Below are 18,540 nucleotides of genomic sequence, written 5' to 3'. Positions count from 1 at the left end.
TATCCTCCCAGGATGTAGCTGGGTGCTCTTGGTTGGGCCTGGGGGCTGGGGAGCCGTGTCCACCCATGGTTTGTGTGATTTGGGGAGGAGGTGTGCACAAGCATTGCCTCTGGTGGGCCCCCTGCCTGGGAATGGGATGGGGGCCACAGTGGGGCTTAGAACCCACGCGTGGTCCTGCTCTGGGGAGACTGGGTCAGCTAAGTGGTTTTTGGACTTCATTGCATGTCATTGTCATCTGGAGGACTTGTTAAAACAGGTGGCCTGCCCCCCTCGCCAGCAGACTTTCTCTTGGTCTAGGGAGGGGTCCAAGAATGTAGACCTTTTATTATTTTGCAGGTAGATTTTTTTGATTGAGATGAACTCTCCTGCCATGAAGTTCAACATTTTAACCACTTAAAGTGTATGGTATAGTGGTTTTTGTATATTCACAATGTTGTGCTATCTAGTTTATTACTGTGTAGCTGAAGAACATTTTTATCACCCCAAACCCTGTACCCATTAGCAGTTACTCCCTCTTCCCTCTGGCCCCAGCCCTGAACAACCACTAATCTACTTTCTGTCTCTGGAATCACACGATGTGACCTATGATTAGCACCTCTTACTACTGAGCATGGTGTTGGAGGGTTCATCCACCCTGTAGCCTGTATTGGTACCAAGAATGTAACAGTTTCCTTGGGCTGCTGGTGCTGCTAGTCCGGAACACACTGAGAGCTGGACTGGGGGCAGCAGGAGGGGTCCCCGACAGCTGGGCCACCAGCTGCAAACCCTCAGTGGCATCTCTCCTGGGACGTGAACTGAGCTGCTGTCCAGCTCCTTAGAGCAGGGCTTCAAGCTCTTTGCCACCAGGGCACATGCGGAAGATAACACTTGTTCTGTTTGGACCTGAGGAAAAGAGGGTTGAGTCCTGTTCACAGTTGCTGGCGCATTGTATTCCTTTATGTCCACTGCACAGGCCCTAAGCCCGACCCTCAGACAACCCTTCCTCCTCCTCCCACACCCCTGGGCACGCTCCAGCACAGGAGGCTTTGGTGCCACGTGGCCCTGGGTGCGGGGTCACAGGCAACAAAGCTGATGGCTGCTTGAGGACCTACATGTCTGCCACCAAGTGCCAGTGATCCCTGGTCGGAGGCAACCCTCCACCCCCTGCTCCGGGGCACCTGGGAGTCCACTGGGAAAGCCCGAGGGATCCCTGGGGTCCCTGCGTGTCCTGAGCACCCCCAGCTCTCTGGCGCTTTCCGGCCTCTTCTGCTCTTCCGTCTTTCCCTCCCTGGGGCACCTGCTCCCCACCCGCCATGGCTGGCTCCCTTCCCCATGTCATCCCCGCAGCCTGGCCTGCCTGACCTCCTTGCCCAGTGCCCGTGGGGCTGGGGGTACCCTCCCAAGGAGGTTGTGCGAGGAGCACTGTCCTCACTGTCCAGGAGAGAAGTCGCGAGCGGCCAGCCAAGGGGACTTCCCCCACCTGGATCCAGCCACCTTCATTTTTTAATTTTTATTGAGATGTAATTGACAAATGTTATGTTTCAGGTGTAATGATTTGATATATGTATATATTGCGACATGATTTTTTTCTTGTGGTGAGAACTTTTAACCTCTACTCAGCAACTTCAAACATAACACAGTATCCTTGTATATATAGTATGATGCTTATAATTACATAATAATGTGATATATTACAATACAGTATTGTATTGTCCTGGGCCTCCTTCTGAAGCTGCTAGTGCCTCCTTTGGAGCCCCACCGAAGTCCAGCCTGCCTGGGAATCCAGGCCAGTCAGGCCCAGGCTCTGTACAGAAGAAAGCACAAAACACTTTGTTTAGAGAATGAGGAGCAGGCCCTGCATGTGCACCTGGGTCCAGAGATAGGACATCTCCAGCTCCTGGGATCCCCCATATTCCCCCACAATCCCTGTCAGAGGTCTCTGCTCTCTTTGAAAATCACTTACCACGAACAACACACATTTATTGTCCCACCGCTTCTGAGCATCAGGGTTCCCAGAGCTGCAGTCAAGGGGTCTTATCTGAGGCTGTACTGGGGAAGGGTCCTCCCCAGCTCACCTGGTCGTGGCAGCAGTCAACGGCTTTCCAGCCTTGGCAGGAAGCCCTCCACAGGGTGCCTCAGGGCAGCGGGTGAGGGAGAGGGTCTCCTAGCAAGACAGGCAGCACCTCAGTCCTGGGGGTGCCTTCCCATTCCCGCCCCAAATCCTGTGGGTTAAAAACAAGACAAGTGGTCGGGGGGTGGGGGTGGGGGAGCACGGGTGAGAGAGACATGGAGACAGCAAGTGCTGGAGAGAGTGTGGGTAACAGTTACCACAGAGCCCAGCAGAGGTCCACTCCTTGAGACACACTTGGGAGAGCTCAAAGAGACTCAGAAATCCTTGTACAGGCGTGTTTATGGTATTCACAGTAGCCAGAAGATGGAAACAACCCAAATGTAACAGGTACAGGGGCAAACAAAACCCAAAATGTCTGTTCCTACAATGAGATATTGCTTGGCCTAAAAGGGACTGGAGGGCTTCCCTGGTGGCGCAGTGGTTGAGAGTCCGCCTGCCAATGCAGGGGACACGGGTTCGTGCCCTGGTCCGGGAAGATCCCACATGCTGCGGAGCGGCTAGGTCCGTGAGCCGTGGCCGCTGAGCCTGCGCGTCCGGAGCCTGTGCTCCGCAACGGGAGAGGCCACAACAGTGAGAGGCCCGCGTAACGCAAAAAACAAACAAAAAAAAGGACTGGAATTCTGATGCATGTCTAACATGAATGAGCCTTGAAAACCTTATGCTGGGTAACAAGCTGGACACAAAAGACCATGTACTGTATCCGTTTCCATGAAAAGTCCAGGATCAGTAAATCCACACAGACAGACAGTAGGTGAGTGACTTTCAGGGGCCGAGGGGGGAGAGGCATAGAAGGTGACTGGTAATGGACACAGGGTTTTCTTTCAGAGGATGAGAAAGTTCGGGAACTAGATAGAGGTGATGATTGCACACCATTGTGAATGTACTAAGCACCACTGAATTGTACACTTTAAAATGGTTGAAATGGTAAATGTTATGTGTATTTCACCATATTAAAAATAAAAAAGCTTGGGGGAGGGATGGATTGGGAGTTTGGGGTTAGTAAATGCAAACTATTATATGTATGTATAACTGAGTCACTGCTGTACACCAGAAACTAACACAACATTGTAAATCAACCATACTCCAATAAAATAAATTTTAAATAAACAAAAAGCAAAGCCACACTCAAAGGGAGGTGACAACACAGGGGGAGAACACCAAGAGGTGGGGTTACGGGCTCCACTCTAGAGTCTGTCCCCACCATTGTTGTTAGTGACACTTCTTTTTACTCTATTTGTGCCTTTTGTCTCAAAGTCCTGTGTCGGATCTTTATCCTTTGGATCAGTTAAGTCACGTAGTCGGTGTAATTAACAATGTTCTTTGTTTTGTTGACACTGTCTTTTGTGGGGGGCTTTCCATTTGTCATACCCATTCTCTTTCTCCCCATTTTTGCCCCTTTTTGGGGGGATTGTTTTATTTTAACAGTGTTTTTCACTCTGTTAGATTGGAAGTCATGCTCTATTTCTATTCTTCCCCTAGAATTTACAACACGCATACTTGATGTGTTGTGGTTGGCTGAATGATAGCCTCCAAATATATAGAGGTCCTAATCCCTGGGACCTGTGAATATTCCTTTATATGGCAAGGGGATTTTGAAGATGTGATTAAGTGAAAGATTTTGAGGTGGAGATGATTCTGGATTATCCAGGTGGGCCTAATGCAATCACAAATGGGAGATGGAGATTTGGCCACCAAAGAAGGCCGGGTGCTCCTGGCTTTAAAGCTAGAAGAAGTGTCCAAGAACCAAGGAATGCAATTCTAGAAGCTGAAAAGATGAGAGGATTTTCCCCCAAAGCCTCCCGAGGGGCATGGCCTGTGGACATCTTGATTTCAGCGTAGAGAAACTGATTTTGGGTGTCTGCTCTCTAGAACTGTAAGAGAATAAACTTGCGTTGTTTTAAGTCACTGAGTTTTTGTTATACCAGCAACAGGAAACTGAGTCTAAAGTTAATGAAGACATTGTTTGCATGACAGATGGTACAAGGACTTAAGAGGATTTGAGGGCTCTGAACCCCTTCTTGCTGAGTATCAGCGGGTGTTTCGTGTCTGTGTAGGGCTTTTTGGTGTTTTTTTTGTTTTCTTAACTCCATAGACTAACTTTACATACAATCAGTGTTTGTATTTACCAGTGTTTTTGTTATTCACTCTTCTTACAGCTCAGACTTCTGAAATATATCCTTCAGTAGAGTCAGGACAGGGTGGGGCAAGTGAGGCACCAGGGGCACGACATTCAGGGAAGAGCTGGGAAGCTACTTCCCTGGTGGTCCAGCGGTTAAGACTGAGCTCCTAGTGCAGGGGCCATGGGTTCTATCCTTGGTCAGGGAACTAGATCCTGCATGCCACAACTAAGAGCCTGCATGCTGCAACGAAGACCCGGTGCAGCCAAATAAATAAATATTAAAAATTTTTAAAAAGGAAGAGCTCCTACTTGGTGTTGTGCAGGGTCTTACGGCCTTGATAATTGATTCTGACTTAATTTTTAAGTTCACTAATTCTATGACTGTTTTGTTAAGGTTATCCATTGCTTTTTTTTTTTTTTTTTTTTTTTTGCGGTACGCAGGCCTCTCACTGTTGTGGCCTCTCCCGTTGCGGAGCACAGGCTCTGGACGCGCAGTCTCAGCGGCCATGGCTCACGGGCCCAGCCGCTCCGAGGCATGTGGGATCTTCCTGGACCGGGGCACGAACCCGTCCCCTGCATCGGCAGGTGGACTCTGAACCACTGCGCCACCAGGGAAGCCCCATTTTTATTTTTGATGGTTATATTTTTCATTTCTAAAAGTTCTTTTTCACATATGCTGTGTGACTTATTATATTTTATGGCTCCCTGCAGATATTTGAAACCTTGTCTTTAATTTTCTGAACAAGCAAAGTTGTAATTGAATCTGACACTTCGGCGGGTCCATTCTGCTGACTCATGTATCTGCTGGCTTTCACGCACGGTGTCTTCTTTCCCCCTGTGCCTGGTGAGTTTATGCTAGTCCTGGCCCTTTGTGGCCTATGGTGAAGTGATTTCTTCTAGAGAGGATTTATTTGCCAGGGGTCTATGAGGGAGTCCAGGATCATTTTACACAAAATCCACAGCCTGGAGATTTTGGTAAGGGGAGGACCCTTCTGGTAATATGAACTTGGTCTGCAAAGCCACAGGTATCGGCATGTGATTTCAATTTATCAGGGAATTGTTTTCCCTTTTCTGCTGAACATAAGGTTTTTTTGTTTTTGTTTTTCTTTCTTTGCTCGTTTTTCCTAGTCCCTGTGTTTGGGGAAAGGTTACCCAGTGGGGTATCCTTTTAGGGCCCCAGGTTTATGGGGAAGAGTCACCTTTTGGGTACGTCACCTTATACTGGCCCTTTTAACCTATGAGCCTGTGAGGAAAAAAAATCCCAGCTCAAGTTTGCTAGTTTCGGCAAGTACATCAGAACCCAGGTGGCATAGGTGCTGTGACATCTCTGAGTTCTCACATTTACTTGGTTTTTGGTCTGAAAATTCCTTATCATCTTGCTTGCCCTTTGTGCTATTGAGAAAATGGAAGGCATCTTATCCAGCATTTTAAATTGTCATAAATGAAGCTGTAGCCTCTTTTCTTGCCAGGTTGGAAATGGCAGCACAGAGCAGGCAAAGCCTTGGAGCATGACAGGGCCCAGGGGCCTGAAGGAAGGGTTGGGTATATTTCGAGGAGAGACTCCCCCCAAGAAAGACAGAAAAAAATGGGCAAAGGTGTCAGGTCCACAGATGTGACAAAGAACAAACACCACCCTGGGAAAGTGGGTGATTCTACAGAGAAGTCAGGATGGAGCAAGCAGCGTTCACCTTCACAAGTAACGAGCTAAATGAGGGCTGTGGGGTGGGGGGTGCAGGCTCTCGCCTCCTGCTCACGAAACTCAGGAGGGCAGTTTTGGAAATTTTATCAAAAAGCCATAGCAATGGGCATACCAGAAATTCCACTTCTATAAAAATCCCCCAAGGAAAGAATTATGTTTGTGCATAGAATTTTTGCTACAAATGCTCAGGGCAAGGTTTTCTGCAAATTAATTGTGAAAGGGTGAAACACACACATAAATGAATAATCAGTCATACCACCACCACTTTCCTTTTCTGGGATTAGATCAGGTATACTGACAGCTGTCTTCTCTGCCTCCCTAGTCCCACGCCCATGAACTGCTGCCATTACTTAGTGTGTGTTTTCAGTTTTCTTGTGATTATGTCAATATGAACCTGGATTTATTCTCTACCGTGGCCTGCTGTGTATTTTGTTCCATGAACGTCTTGGCATTGTTCACTGTCTGTGCCCAGAGGCTGACTTCCCTGTGTGCCTCTACCATAATTTTTTTAAAAATTTACTTTATTGAAGTATAGTTGACTTACATGTTAATTTCTACTATATGACAAAGTGACTTAGTTATGTGTACATATACATTTTTTTCATATTCTTTTCCATTATGGTTTAACAGGATATTGAATGTAATTCCCTCTGTTATGCAGTAGGTCCTTATTGTTTATCCATCCTATATATAAGTTTGTATCTACTAACCCCAAACTCCCAATCCATCCCTCCCCCATCCGTGCTTTCCCCCTTGGTAACTATAAGTTTGTTTTCTATGTCTGTGCATCTGTTTTTCTTTCACAGATAAGTTATTTGTGTCATATTTTTGAATCCACATATAAGTGATATTATATGGTATTTGTCTTTCTCTTTCTGACTTACTTCACTTAGTATAATCTCTAGGTCCATCCAGGTTGCTGCAAATGGCATTATTTCATTCTTTTTTTTTTATATAGTTGAGTAATAATATTCCATTGTATATATGTACCACATCTTCTTTATCCATTCCTCTGTTGATGGACATCTAGGTTGTTTCCGTGTCTCGGCTGTTGTAAATAGTGCTGCTATGAACATTGGGGTTCATTTATCTTTTTGAATTATAGTATTGTCCAGATATATGCCCAGGAGTGGGATTGCTGGTTCATATGGAAACTCTATTTTTAGTTTTTTTAGGAACCTCTAGACTGTTTTCCACAGTGGCTGCACCAATTTACATTCCCACCAACAGTGTAAGAGTGTTTCCTTTTCTCCACATCCTCTCCAGCATTTGTTATTTATAGGTTTTTTTCTTTTTTTTTCTCTGCACCACGCGGCTCTTGGGATGATCCGCGACCAGGGATTGAACCCGGGCCACAGCAGTGAACGCACCGAGTACTAACCACCTCACTGCCAGGGAATTCCCATGTTATTTGTAGACTTTTTTATGATGGCCATTCTAACTGGTGTGAGGTGATACCTCATTGTAGTTTTGATTTGCATTTCTCTAATTAGAGATTTTGAGTATCTTTTCATGTACCTGTTGGCCATCTGTATGTCTTCTTTGGAGAAATGTCTTTTTAGGTCTTTTGCCTATTTTTTGATTGGATTGTTAGTTTTTTTGTTATTGAGTTGTATGAGCTGTTTGTACATTTTGGAAATTAAGCTGTTGTTAGTCACATCATTTGCAAATATTTTTTCCTGGTCCGTAGGTTGTCTTTTCGTTTTATTTATGGTTTCCTTTGCTGTACAAAAGCTTGTAAGTTTGATTAGGTCTCATTTGTTTATTTTTCCCTTTATTTCTATTGCCTTGGGAGACTGACCTAAGAAAACATTGGCATGATTTAGGTCAGAGAATGTTTTTCCTTTGTTCTCTTCTAGTTTTATGGTGTCATCTACCATAATTTTTTTTTTTTTTTTTTTTTTGCGGTACGTGGGCCTCTCACTGTTGTGGCATCTCCCGTTGTGGGACACAGGCTCCGGACGCGCAGGCTCAGCGGCCATGGCTCACGGGCCTAGCTGCTCCGTGGCATGTGGGATCTTCCCGGACCGGGGTGCGAACCCATGTCCCCTGCATCGGCAGGCGGACTCTCAACCACTGCGCCACCAGGGAAGCCCTACCATAATTTTTTAACTTTTCTCCTATTGATGAATGTGTTGGTTGTGCACCATATTTTTTTCTTATTTTCTTTTTATTTCTCTGCTCTGATAAATAGATCTGCAAAGAACGTCACTGTGCATACATCTTCATGTGTGTGCCTGCTTTCTGCAGGATAAATCCCAGAATCAGGACTGCAGGTCTAGAGAATTTGCACTTTTTGGATTTAAAGGATACAACCATCATTTGCAGATATTTTCTCCCATTCCGTGGGTTGTCTTTTCATTTTGTTTATGGTTTTCTTTGCGAAATCTTTTGAGTTTAATTAGGTCCCATTTGTTTTAATTTCCATTACTCTGGGAGATGGATCGAAAAAGATATTACTGCAATTTATGTCAGAGTGTTCTGCCTATGTTTTTCTCTAATAGTTTTATAGTACCTAGCCTTACGTTTAGGTCTTTAATCCATTTTGAGTTCATTTTTGCATATAGCGTTAGAGAGTGTTCTAACTTCATTCTTTGACATGTAGCTGTCCAGTTTCCCCAGCACCACTGACTGAAGAGACTGCCTTTTCTCCATTGTATATTCTTGCCTCCTTTGTCATAGATTAGGTGCCCATAGGTGGGTGGGTTTATCTTGGGCTTTCTGTCTTGTTCCATTGATCTATATTTCTTTTTGTGCTGGTACCATACTGTTTTGATGACTGTAGCTTTGTAGGATAGTCTAAAGTCAGGGAGCCTGATTCCTCCAGCTCTGTTTTTCTTTCTCAAGATTGCTTTGGCTATTTGGGGTCTTTAGTGTCTCCATACAAATTTTAAGATTTCTTTGTTCTAGTTCTGTAAAAAATGCCATTGGTAATTTGATAGTAGATTGCCTTGGGTAGTATATTCATTTTGACAGTATTCTTCCAGTCCAAGAACATGATATATCTTTCCATCTGTTTGCGTAGTCTTCGATTTCTTTCATCAGTGTCTTATAGTTTCCAGAGTACAGGTCTTGTCTCCTTAGGTAGGGTTTATTCCTAGGTATTTTATTCTTTTTGATGCAATGATAAATGGATTGTTTCTTTAATTCTCTTTCTGATCTTTTGTTGTTAGTGTATAGAAATGCAACAGATTTCTGTGTATTAATTTTGTATCCTGCCACTTTACCGAATTCATCGATGAGCTCTAGTAGTTTTCTGGTGGCATCTTTAGGATTTTCTATGTATAGTATCATGTTGCCTGCAAACAATAAGAATTTTACTTCTTCTCTTCCAGTTGGGATTCCTTTTATTTCTTTTTCTTCTCTGGGTGCTGTGGCTAGGACTTCTAAAACTATGTTGAATAAAAGTGGTGAGAGTGGACATCCTTCTTGTCTTGTTCCTGATCTTAGAGGAAATGCTTTCAGCTTTTCACTGTTGAGTATGACGTTAGCTGTGGGTTTGTCATAAATGGCCTTTATTATGTTGAGGTGTGTGTTCCTTCTTTGCCCACTTTCTGGAGAGTTTTTTCATAAATGGGTGTTGAATTTTATCAAAAGCTTTTTCTGCATCTAGTGAGATGATCATATGGGTTTTATTCTTCAGTTTGTTGATGTGGTGTATTATACTGATTGATTTGTGGATACTGAAAAATCCTTGCATCCCTAGGATAAACGCCACTTGATCGTGGTGTATGATCCTTTCAGTGTATTGTTGGATTTGGATTGCGAATATTTTGTTGAGGATTTTTACGTCTATGTTCATCAGTGATATTGGCCCGTAATTTTCTTTTTTTGTGGTATCTTTGTCTGGTTTTCGTATTAGGATGATGGTGGCCTCATAGAATGAGTTGGGGAGTAATTAGACCGACAAAGGATTAGTCTTCTAATTTACAAACAGCTCATGTGGTTCAATACCATAAAAACAAACAACCCAATCAAAAAATGGACAGAAGACCTAAATAGACATTTCTCTTGGCCATACAGATGGCCAGGAGGCACATGAAAAGGTGTTCAAAATCGCTAATTATTGTAGAAATGCAAATGAAAACTACAATGAGATATCACTTCACACCAGTCAGAATGGCCATCACCAAAAAATGTACAAACAGTAAATCCCGGAGAGGGTGTGGAGAGAAGGGAACTTTACACTGTTGGTGGGAATGTAAGATGGTGCAGCCGCTATGGAGGTTCCTTGCAAAACTAAAAATAGAGCTACCATATGATCCAGCAGTCCCACTCCTGGGCATATATCTGGAGAAACACTTGGTTCGAAAGTATACATGTACTTCAGTGTTCATAGCAGCACAATTCACAATAGCCAAGACATGGAAGCAACCTAAATGTCCATCAAAAGATGAACGGTTAAAGAAGATGTGGTACCTGTATACAATGGAATATTACTCAGCCATTAAAAAGAATGAAATAATGCCATTAGCAACAACATGGATGGACCTGGAGATTATCATACTAAGTGAAGTAAATTAGACAGAGAAAGACAAATGTCATATGATATCGCTTATGTGCGGAATCTTTAAAAAAATGATACAAATAAACTTACAAAACAGAAGCAGACTCACAGACTTAAGAGAACATGGTTACCAGTGGTAAGGTTGGTGGTGGGGGGATAGATTGGGAGTTTGGGATTGACATGTACACACTGCTATATTTAAAATAGATAACCGGGACTTCCCTGGTGGTGCAGTGGTTAAGACTTTGCCTTCCAATGCTGGGGGTGCGGATTCGATGCCTGGTCAGGGAGCTAAGATCCCACATGCCTCGTGGCCAAAAAACCAAAACATAAAACCTGCAATATTGTAACAAATTCAATAAAGACTAAAAAAAAATGGTCCACATTAAAAAAAAAAAAAAAAGATCCACCTGCCATTGCAGGGGACACGGCTTTGATCCCTGGTCCAGGAAGATCCCACATGCCATGGAGCAACTAAGCCCTCGCGCTGCAACTACTGAGCCTACTCGGGCTCCAGAGCCCGAGTGCCACAAATACTGAAGCCTGCACACCTAGAGCCCGTGCTCCACAACAGGAGAAGCCACCACAATGAGAAGCCCGCGCACCGCAGCGAAGAGTAGCCCCTGCTTGCCACAACTAGAGAAAGCCCGTGCACAGCAGCAAAAACCCAGTATAGCCAAAAATAAATAAATATAGAGAGATAACCAAGAAGGGCCTACCAAAAAATATATATATATATAGTTGTGAAGCAAATTTGGTTATATTAATGAGTTCTGTAGATGAACAAGGTGAACACGAGGTTGATTTGGTCATTGGAACATCCTGATGATGGGTGAATTTTGAGATTGTCTTTCCCTCTTATTCCAGAATAACTTTTTGTGATAATGATAAATTATATACTGATTTTTTTTTTTTTCTGTGTCAGGTCTTTGTTGCGGCACACAGGATCTTCATTGAGGCATGCGGGATCTTTCATTGTAGCGCGCAGGCTTCTCTCTAGTGCTGTGAGGGTTTTCTCTTCTCTAATTGAGGTGAGCACGAGCTCGGTAGTTGCAGCGTGTGGGCTTAGTTGCCCCGTGGCATGTGGGATCTTAATTCCCCGCCCAGGGATCAAACCCGCGTCCCCTGCATTGGGAGGTGGATTCTTTACCACTGAACCACCAGGGAAGTCCCTATATACTGATATTTGATGTAGAATTATTCCTAGGTAAAGAAATAAAAAATTTAATATATATATTTTTTATAAATTTATTATTTTTTTTTAATTTTATTTTTGGCCATGTTGGATCCTTGTTGCGTGCAGGCTTTCTCTAGTTGTGGTGAGTGGGGGCTACACTCTGTTGCAGCGTGCGGGCTTCTCATTGTGGTGGCTTCTCTTTTTGTGGGGCATGAACTCTAGGCGCATGGCCTTCAGTAGCGGCACATGGGTTCAACAGTTATGGCTCATGGGCTCTAGAGCGCAGGCTCAGTAGTTGTGGCGCGTGGGCTTAGTTGCTCTGCAGCATGTGTGATCTTCCCGGACCAGGGCTCGAACCCATGTCCCCTGCATTGGCAGGCGGATTCTTAACCACCATGCCACCAGGGAAGTCCAAAAGAAATTTTTTTTTTTTTTTGCAGTACGTGGGCCTCTCACTGTTGTGGCCTCTCCCGTTGCGGAGCACAGGCTCTGGACGCGCAGGCTCAGTGGCCATGGCTCATGGGCCCAGCCGCTCTGCGGCATGTGGGATCTTCCCGGACCGGGGCACGAACCCGTGTCCCCTGTATCGGCAGGCGGACTCTCAACCACTGCGCCACCAGGGAAGCCCAATTTAATATTTAAAAAAAAATAAAGGATACAGCCAGCGGTGTACTGGAACCTGCTTGTATTGGCTCAGGTTAAGTTGTAGGAATTTTGAGAGCTTGTTGTTAAACACAACCACTATGAAAAATTAAGTTACAGTAATTGACAACTAAATAGGTCATGTGAAAAATAGGTAATAAATACTGAAAGCCAATTACTTCCTAATTACGTTACTACAGTTTACTATCATCTATGCTTACATCTCTTGTATCTGGACAGTGGAAATACGACACAATGGCAGCTACTATACATCTCTTCCTTTTTTTTTTTTTTGCCGAGCCATGCAGCACGCGGGATCTTAGTTCCTCGACCAGGGATTGAACCAGCACCCCGCTGCAGTGGAAGCACAGAGTCTTAAGCACTGGTCCGCCAGGGAAGTCCCTATATATCTCTTCCTAATTTCCCATTCAGTGATAACCTGTTTGATAGCCTGAATCAACCATGATGGCAGTAGTTACACCACGGAAATTGGCAAATGCTACAAATCAGTTCCCATTCCGTTCTTCCTGAGTGCCAGTTATTTAAATATTTACCAGCCCACAACTGTATACAACTGAATTACCCTCCCAAAAGGTTATACTAAAACTTCTACCAGGAGTGTATTGGATCTTGCCTTTTTAAATATTTCCATGACAGGTGTCTTGTTAATGAGCATTTTAATTTGCATGTCTTTATGCATCTTTGCAAATGTCTCTTGGTCATTGGTATACTGTGAGTTGCCTGTTTGTCCTTTGGCTTATTTTTCTATTGGGTTGACTGGTGTTTAAAAAAAAAAAAAAGTAGAGGGGGTGGGAAAGAGAATTTGGATCTTGTAAAGAAAAAGATAATAACCCTTTGCTATTTGTGGCAAATATTTTTCTCCCAGTTCCTCTTTTAACTCTGTTTATTGTGTCTTTTCCTCCCATACCAAGTTTTTGCTCTTTATATCATCCAATGTGTCCATTTTATCCAGTGACACTTTGATACCATTTCTTAAGAAAATCTCTCCAAGGAACTTCCCTGGTGGTCCAGTGGTTAAGACTCTGTTCTTCCACTGCAGGAAGCATGAGTTCGATCCCTGGTTGGGGAACTAAGATCCCACGTGCTGCATTGCACGGCCAAAAGAAAAAAAAGAAAATCTCTGCAAATGTGCCTAGAAGGACCTGGAAGACTTACATTACATGCTACCTTGTCACATGTCTCTGTGGGGCTGTTCTGCCTGTGGGTGTTTGCACCTGTGTGTGTGTGTGTGTGTGTGTTATGTCTATTCCCTTTTTATTTTTTTAATTTTTTGCTGTGTTGGGTCTTCGTTGCTGCACACAGGCTTTCTCTAGTTGCAGTGAGCAGGGGCTACTCTTCGTTGCAGTGCTTCAGTAGTTGTGGCACATGGACTCAGTAGTTGTGGTTCGCGGGCTCTAGAGCGCAGGCTCAGTAGTTGTGGCGCACGGGCTTAGTTGCTCCGAGGCATGTGGGATCTTCCCAGACCAGGGCTCGAACAACCCGTGTCCCCTGCATTGGCAGGTGGATTCTTAACCACTTTGCTGCCAGGGAAGCCCTCTATTCCCTTCTTATCCACTGTTTCATTTTCCATGCTTTCACTTTTCATGCTTTCCATGCTTTCAGTTATCCACAGTCCACCCAAGTCCAAAAATGTTAAATGGAAAATTCCAGAAATAAACAATTCATAAGTTTTAAAATGTGCATTCTAGTGTTGTGATGAAATCTCCGGGTGTCACACTGCATCTCGTCTGGGATGTGAACCATCCCTTTGTCCGGTGTGTACCACCCATTTGTCACTGAATAGCCGTCTGTGTTATCAGATGCACTGTCCCAGCATCTCAGTGCTTGTGTTCAAAGTGACCCTTATTTTACTTAATAATGGCCTCAAAGCACAAGAGGAGTGATGTGCCAAAGAGAAGACCTCAAGTGCTTCCTTTAAATGAAAAGCTAGGGCTTCCCTGGTGTCGCAGTGGTTAAGAATCTGCCTGACGCTACAACTACTGAGCCTGCGCTCTAGAGCCGGCGAGCCACAACTACTGAAGCCCGCATGCCTAGAGCCTGTGCTCCACAACAAGAGAAGCCACCGCAATGAGAAGCCTGTGTAACGCAACGAAGAGTAGTCCCCGCTCTCTACAACTAGAGAAAGCCCGCACACAGCAACGAAGAGCCAACACAGCCAAAAATTAATTTTTTTAAAAAAAGCTAAAAGTTCCAGACTTAATAAGGAAAGAAAAAAATCGTATGCTGAGGTTTCTAAGATGTGGTAAGAACGAATCTTCTATCTGTGAAATTGTGAAGAAGGAAAAGAATTCATGCTGTTTTGCTGTCGCACTTCAAACTGCAAAAGTTACAGCCACAGTGCGTGGTAACTGCTCTGGTATTGAGATGGAAAAGGTATCAAATTTGCACAGCAAGATATTTTGAAAGAGACCACACTCACATAGCTTTTATTACAGTACATTGTTATCGTTGTCTTACTAGTTATTGCTGTTACTCTCTTACTGTACCTAATTATAAATTAAATTTACTATATAGGTGTGTACATATGGGAAAAAACAGCATGCTTCGGGTTCGGTACTGAGGTTTCAGGCATCCACTGGAAGTCTTGGAATATATCCCTCAGGAGAGGGGACTTCTGTCTGTGTCACACATGTACTCTTGGATGGGACTCCCATGCCCTCCATTGTTCACACAGTTTCCCCATGTGTCAAGTGGGGAGTGAAGGAATAATGGATGTGCTGAGCCCACTGGGATACATAGGCAGGTGGAGTAGTTCTCCGAATTTTTTAAAGGAAGGCGCTCTGAGGTCTGCCTCCTGAGAAGTGTGGCATGTAGGCAGGGCTCTCTGCCGGCTCCCTGGTCCGCCCTGTCCGCTGCAGGAGCCACCTCCTTCCACCAGGTCCAGAGTCTGGCGAAGGCGCCTTTCTTTTTTTTTTTTTTTTTTTTCTGTATGCGGGCCTCTCACTGTTGTGGCCTCTCCTGTTGCGGAGCACAGGCTCCGGACACGCAGACTCAGCGGCCATGGCTCACGGGCCCAGCCGCTCCGCGGCATGTGGGATCTTCCCAGACCGGGTCACGAACCCGTGTCCCCTATATCGGCAGGCGGACTCTCAACCACTGCGCCACCAGGGAAGCCTGCAAAGGCGCCTTTGACCCCAAGCCTACCGGTTACCCAAAGTCCCCAGCACGTTCCGGAGGCGCAGTTCCGGTCCGCGCCGGCAGGGGCGCCGGTCCCTAATTTTCTCCCAGGCTGTGCTGCGCGCTTCTAGGTGGATCTGAGGTGTCCAAAGTGGGCAGCCCGGAGGAGGGTCCGGCCTCGCCAGCTTGCGACCATGACCGCCACCTGCCACCCCTTCCCGAGCGGCCGAAGCCGCGGGTCTGCACCAATAAGTGGTCGGGCCCAAGGGCATGGCGAGTCGGGGTTTACCACTTGGGATTTGGGACCCGCAGTCCAGGCTTGCCTCAGGCTGCCGGGGTTCGGGGGGCGTCCGTGCTGGGATCTGACAACTGGGAGTGTGAGACTCGGGCTTCCTCAGACCCCTACTTCATTTAGGAGGGGCGCCCCCGCCCCCTGTCAGGCCCAGGGCGCGCTCCCCTAGAGAGAACACTCGCTCACCTGAGGCTTTGTCCGCGGACTTTACTCAAATACGAGCCGCACGCGACCACCCTCCCAATTTAGTGACAGTTGGGGTTCAGCGCCGAGATCACGTGGCTCAGAAACTTGTTGAGCGAGGCCTGCAGGGAGGGGCTGAAGTCTCCGGGGTAGTGCCGGGCGAGGGTCACCAGCAGGCAGTGGACCAGCAGCTGCGGAGAGGGAGTCGTTCCCACGCGGGTGCAACCCCCTTCCCTGACGGGAGCCCCCTCCCCCGGCGACAGGGGTCAGGCCCCGCCGGCGAGCTCACCTTGAACTTGACGGGGTCCACGCGCAGCTTGTGCGCATGCAGCTCGCGCAGAGCCGACAGGGCGCTGGGCAGGTCGTCCAGGTGGTCCACGGCGAGGGTCAGCGCGTCGGCCACTTTCTGGCCGTGGCCTCTGACCTGGGCGGAGCCGGGGCTCAGGTCCAGGTGGAGGAAGTAGATCTTGGTGGAAGGGAAGGCCTGGAAAGTCCTGCGGGAGGAACGGCGAGTCAGGCTGGGGAGGAAGGAGGACGCTTTCCCGAGCGGGCTGAAGGCCGGGGAGCCCGGGGCCTGTGCGCACCTCTCCAGGGCCTCGGTCGTGTAGACGCCGACGTTACTACCCAGCTTCAGCCACAGCGCGCGCACCGCAGCCCGGTCCGCCGCCTCCAGCACCATCTTGGAGCCCGCCCGGCCGCGCGCTCGGCGCCTTGATGAAGCCCGGGTTGCGCCTGCGCGTATCGTCCCGCGGTCCCCTTGGCCTCCGGGGTTCGCCGCGCCTCTGGTCGCAGAATCTGGCCCCAGGGGCCTGGAGCGCTCCACGGAGCGTCTGCTCCGACCTGGGGCCTTCCTAATCGCCCTGGACCCTGAGGCCCGTATTTTTGAAGGTTTACTCTATGGAAACTAATATTTAGTATGTATCATTAATTTTAGGTTGCCCTGAATTTAAGCATGGATTTTGGCATTGAACGTCAGCTTATTCTACCTCCCTCCCGAGTCTATTATGACACCTTTCTGAGTCTATTTTCTCATTTATGGTATATAAGGAAGGTAACAATTTCTTCTTTCCAAGGTTGTGCCTGGTTCATAACAGACGCCTCTTTCTGACAATGAGCATTTATATTGGGTGCCTAGGATATATCCCAAAATAATAGCTAATACCTATGCAGCAGTCATGCTGTGCCAGGCATCACTATACATCCTTTTTTTAAAAAAATTGCGTTGAAATTCATGTAACATAAAATTTACTGTCTTAGCTATTTTAAGGTGTACAATTCAGTGTCTTTAATTACATTCAGAGTGTGTGCAACCATCACCACTGTCCAGTTCCAGAACGTTTTCATCGTCCCAAATAGAAACTCTGTCCCCATTAGCCATCAGTCCATAACCCCTGCCCTCCAGCCCCTGGCCATTACCAGTCTTTCTGTCTCTGTGCATTTACGTATTCTGGACATTTCATGTGAATAGAATCATGCAATATATGGTCTTTTGTGTCTGGTTTCTTTCACTTAACATGTTTCCGAGGTTTATCCATGTTGTAGCATGTATTGACACTTCGTTACTTTTTATGGATGGATAGCATTCCATTTTATGGATAGATCACATTTTGTTTGTCCACTCATCTGTTGATGGACATCTGGGTTGTTTCCACTTTTAGCCCAGGCCCTCATTTTTCCTAATAATAAAATAAGGAAGACTGCCTCTTACAGAGCTCATACTGTGCCACCAGCTGTGCTAAAAGCATGACACATTGAGTCAGGGAACTTGCCATCGCATTTTCTGAGGATGACACTTGGGCCCAGGGAAGAAAGGACACTGCTCTCAGTCGGGGGCTCAGGGCTGGATGACTACCAGGACTGGACACTAGGGGCACTAGGGGCATTCTCCATGGGAAGGAAGCACATCGGAGTGCAGGCGCCCGCCCCACCCCCCCAACGGGCTCTCTTCACTGCTGCACTGGGGGGAGTCAGTGGACCTCAGGGTGATGCAGTGGATCCTGAGCTGGGCCCCCCAAGTCAGTCCTTTAGACACTGTGAGTGTCCTGGGGGGTGTACCAGGTGAAAGGGGCATATCCAGGAAATTGCCTGGCTCTGCAATGGCACTGCTCACCCCAATTTCCTCTAGACTGTGCATGTACTTGGGAAGCACTTGATGGGGAGGGGGTACTCAGTGAGCCTCTGAAGAAGTGTGATCTCTGTGTTCTCCCCACCACCCAACTCTGGGAAGAGCCCTGGGAGAGCTCCAAGGTCCTAGGCTGGAGGTCCACCAACTCTCAGCACAAGTGTGTGTGCCATAAAATGTAAAGACAGGAAACAAACCCATTATTTGAGCAAACCCGCGATGAATATGCAAGTCTCTGGGATTAATTCGGTAAAGGGCGGATGTACTCAGCAAGTCACTCCAGGGTGAGGGTGAGGGCTGCCCAGAGAATCCCAGGCAGTGGCATTGGGACCGGCTCCACCCCACTCTTCTGTACTGTTTTCCCCTTCCCTCTCTTCATCTGCCTCGGAGAGTTGCTTGGTCCAAGGCAAAAAGAGCCACCCCGACCCCTGGCACGGTTCGTGGACACAGAGAACCGAGGCTACAGAGGCTGCAGCCCACTCAGACTTTATTCAAAGATCGGGAAGTGAGGGTGCCCAGAGCGCCAGAGGGCCCCAGGCCAGGGTAGGGAT

The 18,540-nt window shown here is 46.5% G+C and overlaps 1 protein-coding gene across 3 annotated transcripts; it reads right to left on the bottom strand.

The window, feature by feature from the left end:
- Positions 1–1,631: 1,631 nt before the first annotated feature.
- On the bottom strand, positions 1,632–16,566 carry HBQ1 (hemoglobin subunit theta 1). Of its 3 annotated transcripts, XM_079719142.1 has the most exons (4): positions 16,452–16,566; positions 16,157–16,361; positions 2,055–2,143; positions 1,632–1,783 (listed from the first exon to the last, which is right to left on the bottom strand). In XM_079719142.1, the coding sequence occupies exons 1-4, from the start codon at positions 16,544–16,546 to the stop codon at positions 1,771–1,773; spliced, it is 402 nt and encodes a 133-aa protein (XP_079575268.1). In that variant the 5' UTR covers positions 16,547–16,566; the 3' UTR covers positions 1,632–1,770. The 3 variants fall into 3 exon arrangements, with proteins under 3 accessions (XP_079575268.1, XP_079575269.1, XP_079575267.1); XM_079719143.1 differs by lacking the exon at positions 1,632–1,783 and having other exon boundaries at positions 2,092–2,201; XM_079719141.1 differs by lacking the exons at positions 1,632–1,783; positions 2,055–2,143 and adding an exon at positions 15,177–16,058.
- Positions 16,567–18,540: the final 1,974 nt, after the last annotated feature.

The sequence above is a fragment of the Hyperoodon ampullatus genome (assembly GCF_949752795.1).
Source record: "Hyperoodon ampullatus genome assembly, chromosome: 14".
Classification (NCBI taxonomy): domain Eukaryota; kingdom Metazoa; phylum Chordata; class Mammalia; order Artiodactyla; family Ziphiidae; genus Hyperoodon; species Hyperoodon ampullatus.
The sequence above is the reverse complement of the archived record's forward strand: the minus strand, read 5'-3'. Positions and strand labels throughout refer to the sequence as shown.

Bases quoted from the DNA above. Each gene is read 5' to 3' on its own strand.
- HBQ1 (XM_079719141.1), bottom strand. From the start codon at position 16,546: ATGGTGCTGGAGGCGGCGGACCGGGCTGCGGTGCGCGCGCTGTGGCTG. The intron at 16,362-16,451 runs GTGCGCACAGGC...TTCCTCCCGCAG, and splicing joins ACGACCGAGGCCCTGGAGAG to GACTTTCCAGGCCTTCCCTT. The intron at 16,059-16,156 runs GTGAGCTCGCCG...CCCTCTCCGCAG, and splicing joins TGGACCCCGTCAAGTTCAAG to CTGCTGGTCCACTGCCTGCT.